Source organism: Varroa jacobsoni, unplaced genomic scaffold (genome assembly GCF_002532875.2).
Source record: "Varroa jacobsoni isolate VJ856 unplaced genomic scaffold, vjacob_1.0 scaffold_515, whole genome shotgun sequence".
Lineage (NCBI taxonomy): Eukaryota > Metazoa > Arthropoda > Arachnida > Mesostigmata > Varroidae > Varroa > Varroa jacobsoni.
In genome coordinates this window covers 162,324-171,455 of record NW_019213417.1, presented here as the reverse complement: position 1 = coordinate 171,455, position 9,132 = coordinate 162,324, and the positions used below count along the sequence as shown (strand labels likewise).

The 9,132-nt window shown below is 38.9% G+C and overlaps 3 protein-coding genes across 8 annotated transcripts in view; all 3 read right to left on the bottom strand.

The window, feature by feature from the left end:
* fbp (fructose-1,6-bisphosphatase) overlaps positions 1-9,132 on the bottom strand; it is an 18,165-nt gene that overhangs the window by 3,069 nt on the left and 5,964 nt on the right. For 4 of the 6 annotated variants that reach the window (XM_022834258.2, XM_022834259.2, XM_022834256.2 and 1 more), the window contains exons 2-3: positions 7,318-7,486; positions 4,048-4,223 (exon numbers count right to left, since the gene is read on the bottom strand). In XM_022834258.2, the coding sequence (XP_022689993.1) occupies positions 4,048-4,195 (148 nt within the window). In that variant the 5' untranslated portion in view covers positions 4,196-4,223; positions 7,318-7,486. The remainder of the gene's footprint in view (positions 1-4,047; positions 4,224-7,317; positions 7,487-9,132) is intronic. The other 2 variants (XM_022834260.2, XM_022834262.2) reach the window with 1 other exon arrangement.
* On the bottom strand, positions 64-4,026 carry LOC111261047 (uncharacterized). Its single transcript, XM_022834255.2, has one exon. It carries the CDS (start codon positions 3,398-3,400, stop codon positions 1,352-1,354), a length of 2,049 nt encoding a protein of 682 aa, XP_022689990.1. The 5' UTR covers positions 3,401-4,026; the 3' UTR covers positions 64-1,351.
* Positions 6,276-7,311, bottom strand: LOC147753411 (E3 ubiquitin-protein ligase RNF180-like). Its single transcript, XM_086968553.1, has one exon. It carries the CDS (start codon positions 7,186-7,188, stop codon positions 6,682-6,684), a length of 507 nt encoding a protein of 168 aa, XP_086824679.1. The 5' UTR covers positions 7,189-7,311; the 3' UTR covers positions 6,276-6,681.

Sequence of the window (9,132 nt, the reverse complement as noted above, 5' to 3'; positions counted from 1 at the left end):
GATTACTTTTATTATACAAAGAGTACTCCGATTACTTTTATTATACAAAGAGTACTCAAGAAATGCTTTTAAAATATGCTTATTTTTTTTATTGGAAATGCTTTTAAAATATGCTTATTTTTTTTTATTAACCCATTATACTTTCTGCTCAGTTTCTCATGTATTTGTAAAATATTACATAGAAAGACGTGAAGTTCCATTTATTTCAACTTGTTAGCAATTTCATGGGCCTTACCAAATACAACTTGGAACTTTTTTTTTTATCTCTAAGGTCTACAGACTCTTTTTCGACTTGAAGCGAATTGCAGAATCCAAATACACAAGCGTGTGCGCGAGATAGCAATATATATACGTATATTTACATTTTTTGCGCCATTTACTAGTCGTTACAATTTGATTGTTGATTTTTATAATGGTTTTTGTTTCAATGCGAGGTGATGCTTATAATGAACGCTAATAGCAGCAGCTACGATCCGAATATTCTATTCCCACCACAAAATTAATTCCTTGACGAGTAATAATTTCTCGGGCATACGTTGACATATTCACCCATTTAATATTTTTTATCGAGAACTTACCATCGGCTTCGTTCTTGGCCTGTTAAGTAAAGCAATAAAGTTGTGCTATTCCACTATGGGGAATCCTATGGTACTTGTTATACATTGCACGTAATAGTAATACGAAAAACAACAACAACAGTATAACGATGATAAAAAAAAATTAGCAGTATTATCATGCATTAGATATCAATGAATATGCGCTTTAACTATTATATAATTCCAGTGATGGCGGACTAAATTGATAAAGCGTATTATCATAATGTGATAACATCATCAAAGCGTATAATCATAATGTGGTAGTATCATCATGACGGAATGTCGTATAAATTCACTGCGAACATCCAGAAATCTCATATTTATAGGGAAATATTAATTTCCCTATTTGATTGGTATTATTCACTCGAACCATTCGTCGCGAAAACCGAAGTGTTTTTAAATCACAATCATAAACAAAACTATGTAACATGCGGAGGGTTATTTAAACCTGTATTTGTGTCTATGATGAAAGGTCGCTCACAAGATATTTAAAGGAGGCTTTAGGAACCAGAGTTAAGATATCATGTGCTCTGTTCTAGATTGATATGCAGCCACATATTGCTATAGCCATTTTCTTTACAGAATATGTTTCGTCCAATTTAAAAATTATTATTAAAGCTGATCAAACACAAGGCACGCACGTAACAAGGTTGCATTGCTACTTTTGCGACCATGTGTATCGCTGTAAAAATTAGGTCCTTTTACCACGCCGTTTAGCATCCACTATGATACCGTCCGAAAGGCATGTTTTTCTTTTAGTTAAGGCTGATACATCTTTCCAGTGCTCGCGCCCTAGCAACAGCCAGCTTTTCATCAAAAACTTGAGCGGCGACTGCCTTCGTTGCGTTCGTGAGGTTCGTATTTGATTCAATAAGCCGTTGCAGCACCTCACAGAGCTTGTCCGTTGGAATCTTTTCTAGCGGATCATGGTACATTGGCTTGATCTGGGAAAGACGCGATTTATGATTCCGGACCATCTGGATCATTTTTATCTGTTTGTACTCGTCACGAATTCGACGCTTCAGATCGTGATTCATTCGCAGTAGCTCGACTTGTTCGGCGAGTACAAACCGCCATTCCTGCTGTATACGACGCAGCTCGGCGTCTTCGAGGGGTTTTCCAGTTAGCGCCTCGGGCTTGACTAGCTGTGCCTCAGGTAAAGGCGGACCTGTAGCGTTTAATATAGGCTCGCTGCTCGGGCCAAAAGGTGAGGTTGATGCCACAATGGAATCACTTCCTATTGTGTTAGTCTGAAACGACTCAACAACTTGGTCGAATGAAGTCGTATCTGCAAAAACGTTCTGTATATCTTGCACTATATGGGTGGGGTTATCTACTGGGGATGAGATCCGTAGAGGCTTATTAATCGCTGTTGCCGATGGTAGTGATGGCGGTTTTGCCTCAATCGGCGGAACTGGAACTGGCTGGAGAATCTGATCGTGCTTAGGTTCTGACACTGGTGAGATCTTCTCCGCAGAAGCGTGTGTTCCAGGGTCTAGAGCTTCTGCCATTGCCTTGACCTCTTCGGTCTCGGATTTGGCCACTGGGGCCATGGAATCTTCGACTGTATTTTGCTCACTATCATTAGGAACTTCTACTTTTTTCTCTTCAACTTGCCGGTTACTGTCAAGTTCCTCTGATTTAATTCGTGATGCGGAGTTATGATGAGCTGTATAAGCCTCTTTGTATTGCTCCTTCTTTGCAGGCGATTTGGTGCGGGGCTCCTCAACTATCGCCGATATAGGTTCTTGATCCTTCTTTAAAAATGTTTCTTTTTTGTGGTCATCCTTTATGACTACTGGATCTTCTATACGTTCTTTAAGGTTGAGTTCGACTTCCTTGTCATCGGTGTGGCTTACAGAATTCATCTGCTTAAGCTTTCGTTTCAACTGGGTGACGTTACGCTGCGCTTCCCAAAGTTTTTCTTCATTATCTTTATGCTTGCTAGTATCCTTTGAACCAGTTTTATCTTTGCTTCCATTTTCTTTCGTAGCCACCTGTGCGTGCATACGTGCTAAGCGTGCCTCTTCAACCTTCAGTTCGTCCTCAACGCTCAGCGGAGACATTACTGGCTTTAGAAGCGCTAGTGCCCTTTGGGAAACCCGAAGCAACGGCGTTAGATCGATTCCAATTATGTCCATGTGAAGGACTAAACGCTCGAAGACTGCTCGGTTTACTCCAGAAACTTCATTTTTGTACAGATTTTGAATTTTCTGTGCTTTCTTCTCTGAAGGCCGCGCCTCCTCCAACTTGGACTCGATGACCGCCCCCAAAATGTGACAAGGAAGTTCGCGTACGAATAGTTTAACGAGTCCAGCCACAATTTGAGGGTCTTGAAGCGGTAGCTCCTCCCCATAATTTAGACCATGTCGCACAACGTGAATTTTAGACTTATAATGAGACGTCCCCTTGTAGAAGTTCATGCCTGGCTTATACTCTCTTTCGAGATAGTTTAACGCCCGTAATAAAAATCGTGGGACAAGTGGTCGTTTTGGCTCGTCACTGGGATTTCTTTGTACGACATCCTTAAGTTCGACACCGAAGAGCTTTACCTTAACAGGTTTACTGCTCGATTTCGAGCTAGATTTGCCGAACTTAAACCTTCGAGATGACGAGCCCTTGTTGAGGTCTTCAGTGGATCCCCCGGAGCCGTCCTCCTCGAACGCTTTGTATCCCTTGTCTTTATCTTTATCTTTCTTCTTTTTAACCGACAATATCTTCCTGCTTTCATCATCACCGCCTATCTTGTCTTCGGTATAAAGGCCGGGAAAGTCTTGCTCTGCTTCGGGACTATCAAAATCCATTGCGACCAAGTGTTGTCGCCGCTAGGCGGTGTCTTCTATCCCAGTCGATTCGAATAGGTTCACCGATGACGTCACCTGCTTATGAAGCGATAGCTGTTTATGCCACCACGCACACGTATTGGTACACCAATAGATACCTGAAGCCACAGTTTAGGGCGACAGCAGTATTCGATTCATCAAACTTTCCAATCTTTTTTGCAAACGCTGAAAAGCTTATCTGCCCTGCCTGCGTTCACAACAACTGAATGCAGATCTTTACGTTGTGAGCACCCCGCAGTTGTTGACGGCAGTCCTGCAAGTTGCCATTTTGGGGAAAGGGCAGACCTATTTGAACACCGAAATGGCGCCACGGTGAGAGTAAATATTGTTGGTTATAGGGCTCGAGGGGTAGCGATCGCGAAAGGAGGTTTCGTGTGACCCATTTATGCCACTTGTTATGGGTGAATCTGTACGACACGCTCAAGAAGATTATATGATAAGTAATCAGTAAAATTTAGTACATTTCGTGAGTGGTCGAACAATGGCTCCGAATATGTTTCAATCAGCAGTGCAATGCGACACGTTCTCAATTAGGAATGGCAATCACGCGTAGAAAACAAGGAAACATCTCGTACTATATGCGGGATATTGATACAACCAGTACTAACCGGCTCGTCGTACGGCGGACGCGACTGCTTTGATGGCCGTTTGCAGTGAAGTGATTAACTGGGTGAGGTTCCCTGAGGCACTCTTATGCTTGCGTTGTTCTGTCAGCACGAAACGGGTCAATGTCATGGCATTTGTGTCGAACGCCATTTCGTTTCACTATTGCGTCAAAATTCACCTGTAAAGAGAAGTCACTCCAGTGTCAAACACCACTTTGGGTTACTGTTATCTTCCCACTTTCGTAGTTACTAGTTCTAGCTAACGCAAATATAAACAACATTACAGTAAACACTACTAGTAGAAGATAACTGAGATATTCTATGGACAAAAACAAATTTCTATGTTAGAAGTTTGTTGTAAGAAAAAAAATGTTGTAAGAAGAGTATTTGTTAAGACTTGTTTTAGTACTGAATTAACTATACTTATTTTTAAGAACAGTGTTATTATTCACTACTATCGTGGTCAAATGACCTTTGCAAAATCTATCACATGGCATAGAAAGCCATGTGGTAACCACAATTCACTTCGTGTCCATTATATGCAGATGTTTAGGCACGGAAGAAGGTTTACATAGTTTCACTGTTGTATGCTTAGTACTGTCTTCGAATCCTGTTTTAAGTTTCGCTCCATTCACTACTTCGCTTCTTGAAAAAGTGTACGACTAGAGGAGGCTACCACCACCACCACCAGTTAAGACATAAGAATTCCTTAGAAATCGAAACTTCTCTCTATTAAATGAGCACCTCTGCATTGGAATAGATATACTTTAGAACAACTCTCAAGATTGTCTTATAATCACACAAGGCTTAACGCTCGGCGTATACAACAAATTAATGGCTCCACTCAGTGAAACGATTGCTCATAACTACTGTAACTTTGCATGAATATGATGCAAGAGGCAAAAGGCAGCTACTTTACCCCTTAAACACAAATTTCTAATAATATTTGACATCTATCGATCTCTATCACAGAATCTCCTTCTGGTTTCATAGATTCACTAACTAGATAAAACTCTATTTCTCCTTGAAGTCCGCCAAACAGATAGGAATTAGTACATCGTTTTATCTAGAGAATTGCAAGCGGGAACAGGCGGCAATGAGGTGGATACGACTGTTATGTTAATCAATGAGTTCATGGCTTCAACTAGCTATTCCAATCGAAATCTGAGACTCATTATAACAAGATTATGTTAACAGTACACATTGACTTAATAAATATATGCTGACATATTAATATAACCAATCTGACAAATCAGTCAAGTTCTACATATAATGAAGTGGGTGATAAAACAAGCTAGCGTACTTTTTCAAGATCAAATGAAATAGCTGTGAAAATATCGATCGGCCGTTGACTGGCAAGAAGAATGTTTTTTTAGAGTCAAATTAGTGCAGAATTTTCAGGAATATTTGTGACGAACTTTACAAGAACTCTAACCGAAAATTCAAGTTTGAAAAACTGACAAGTTTTTTTTTGGATAACACTGAAAATACGAAAACCGGATTTCTACTGTATGACAAACAATATGCATGCATAAATTTCGTTCTAAAATTTACTACTAAAGGGAAGTGTCAGCTCACTAGTAAGCGAAGACAGTGTTATGCGTATATATTCTCCATGTAGATTTTTATCGATTTCCAAGTCACAGGAAGTTTATGTTATACAAATGAGAAATAATTTTCCTACAAAAAAGAGGATATATTAGATTTAATAATTATTAAGAATAGCTCCCATTCATGCATCTAAACTTCTGTTTGTTTATCAACATATTTCGCTAATGAATTTCGCTCTGAATTGTCACCATCGGATCATGTTATAACAATATGAAGAAAAAATGCATAGAATTGCCATCATTTCCATTCGTCAAAAAGGAAAAGTCTATTTTAGAGGAAGATCTTCGGCTTTTTGTCAATAGTCTCTTCATTACTTGCGAATTGGGTTAATCCTTGTGTCACGCTGACGGCCAAACAATTCCCACAAGTTTCTAGCTAATCAAGTGAGGCCGACATTGAAATCAAAAATTTAACGCTTATATTTCATTCGGCGAACGCAAAAGTCTCGCTTACTTTAGTTACGAATAATTAATGCTTAGTGTCGACACTTCGCGCCTTAGCTTTATCATTTCCGAGAGATAATAATAAAAATCAATTTAATACGAAACCAGTCTTCTTCGATCTTCAGTTAACACCCTTTTTTTACAATCTATCAGTAATCTTATAAGAATAACAGAATATTTACCGTAAGAGCATTTCAGTCGATCTTTATTTACAATACCACTCACAGATTACACGGGCTCGCTGGCATCGACTTGGCTGCTCTGCAGCTAAAGTGGAACAAAAATGAATTATTTCTATACATTTTTATGCAGGTATCGTCTATTTGAGGGCATAGTGTACACGTTGACGAATATCGGGACGAAACCGAAGGTTTACCAAATTAAGGAATATTGTTGTCTGTAACAGAATATCACAATTGTTGATTTTCTGCAATAACGTTTCAGCTTTGACCCTATTTTACTGTCAATTCTTGCCAAAACCAATTCTGTCTTAACAGCACGTACACATTCGTTTTGTATATATTCACGTTAAAGTTAAACGACCATAAGCTCGTGTCCTTATTGATTTATTGGTATATACACGTTACTCTGTATAGATCTCATTCAACGCACAGACAGCTGTCGCTGCTGTGGGAACTTCCAACTCGGAAATAGTCGTTAACGTTTTTGGATCGATGGCTTGGTTCCTACCGTTGCCATTAAAATCATTTAAAGGTATCTGTACGAACTGGTTCAGTGCCTGCCTTAGAATCTCGGAATTTTCATGATCGACTCTCGACTTTACGATGTGTATCGGTGGGAGCATATGTTTCCCACACCCGCACCGTTTGCCGCTAACGAAATCGAATGATCCAAGGCGTAGGTTACACTTCGGGCAGTTGATCTTTCCTTTAATCCATTCGTTGCTATCCAGCTGGGTTTGAAGCCACGTTTCAACGACTTCATCTTTAAGGTACCACACTGTATGGCCTGCAGAGCAGGGCGAAGCCTTACTTACTGTCCACGGTTCAGAGTGACTGGTCAGTACAAAAGCAGCGTCGAACAGCTCTTTTCGACATTTCTGGCACTTGAATCTGCTCATTTTCAGCATAGACAGTAGACTGATGTTCGATCTTTTGGCGGGTCTTGAAAGAGACACACAGGCTGGCTAGCCTACTAAATAGCTGATATTCGTTTCTAAAGTATGACTACGAGCAAAGTTCACATCAATTTAACTGACCTGTCAAATGGACTTGGAACCTTGCTGATAGCCTTAGCGAGGTAGATATCCTGGTATTCGTGAAATTCAGCTAGATGAGTGTTTAGGACCAAGAAAAACGAGGAACTATGATACAAAGACAGTCCCGAATCGTGGCCGATTAGATGCTGTAGGTTGGTGGAGGTAATGTCTGCAAATACAGTTTAAACGAATGAATTTGTCAACCAACATCTACAATGATTAACATCCATGTCCTACGCCGTCTGTCGAATGTGAGTCCCTGATAGCCATGTAAATCGTTTTACACAGCACTAGAGAGGGTAAAAATTGATTACTTAAATTGACGATGAAAACAGTGAGGGGCAAAAACTACTTCTCAAGTATTTCGTTATCTGCAAGCTACTTTCGGCAACATAAATTAAGGTGCCTTCTCGTAGTGTTGTTCAGCGATGAAGAGAAACAATATGCAGATATATTTTCAATTGATTCAGTTTTAATTGCAGACAAAGACGTTTTGTTACCGAAACCGAGTTGTTATGATATATGTGTCAGTATTAGGTGTATCTTATCCGTTGCTGTTGCCATAAAACAGCCTTGTGTAAAAAAATACGTATTTCACTTTTGCAAAAGTGTACGGATTTTTCAACAGACGTTTATTTCCCAATGCTGAGGAGGACTAGCATGTGATTAGACAGCTTAAATTATCGCAATAAATAGTGCTTTTTCTTGAATAATAGATCTTGGTCGACTGCAATAGAACAGTTTACACCCTCAGATTGTTTTTGTTATCGTCATAGTACAAGACAATGCTACCACAATAAAACAGAACAGCTCTAGAATTTGTCTAGCTAATGGAAGGTATCTTTGTAGATCGACCTGTCACGCTTATCTGTCGTAAAAGCCTTTCTTTCAATGAGCCTCAATTTCTTCAAGAGCGACCCTACTTGACTTAAATGCGGAAAATATAGTCACGGTGAGATAAGGGTGTTAACTAGTTGTTCTAGGAACCTGTCTGCTTGGGTATAGCGTTGACTAAACTGAGTTGGCTGCACTAAAGTCAGTATTGTGTAGCCCAGTAACCTTACTGACGTTCTTTGAGAAAAATCACTAACATCTTTGAATGAAAACTTACTAGTTTTTGTTTGTTGACTTTTTCGAACGCGGTATCCTAAATATTTTATCCATAAATAAATATTTATCTTTAGATAAAATATTTTATCTTTAAATAAAAAAAATTTCAAAACATTTTCTTAAATTAAAATTAAAATTACAAAACATTTTCTCAGAAATTTAATTAAAGCGTTTTTAGTCAAGGTCACCCTTTTTTTACGTAATATTTAAATATTCGTACATGAAGAATCTTTCAGCTCATGCTTATCACGGTTGAACGCATATTGAAATCACATTGAAAATGTACAATTTACTAATTAGGCAACATTACATGAACGTGACGTATCACATGAGGTATACATTTTTAATAGCACAGAGTCAATTGTGACAAAGCGTACAAATAGTTGTGCTAGTTTTAGACTAGAGGAACAAATCAATGTAATACAATGTCTGTTAATTAAAACACGAACAGTTCTTAAAATCCGGCACAACACATATGGCCATCGTAGTTGGTTATTATGGGTTACTTTTTAGGCTATTCACCAGGGGCTAAATTAAGCCAAGTATAAAGTGGGGTCCTTACAAAAGAGGTACACATTCTACGGTCCTCTGAATGTCTTCTAAACATATATATATATATATCGCCAATTTAGGCCGTGCTAATCTAGGTAATTTTTATATAGTTGGTATACATCATAAACAACAACAGCTGTTTTCGTATATACG

Coding starts and splice junctions, on each gene's coding strand:
- LOC147753411 (XM_086968553.1), bottom strand. CDS start 7,188: ATGCTGAAAATGAGCAGATTCAAGTGCCAGAAATGTCGAAAAGAGCTG.
- LOC111261047 (XM_022834255.2), bottom strand. CDS start 3,400: ATGGATTTTGATAGTCCCGAAGCAGAGCAAGACTTTCCCGGCCTTTAT.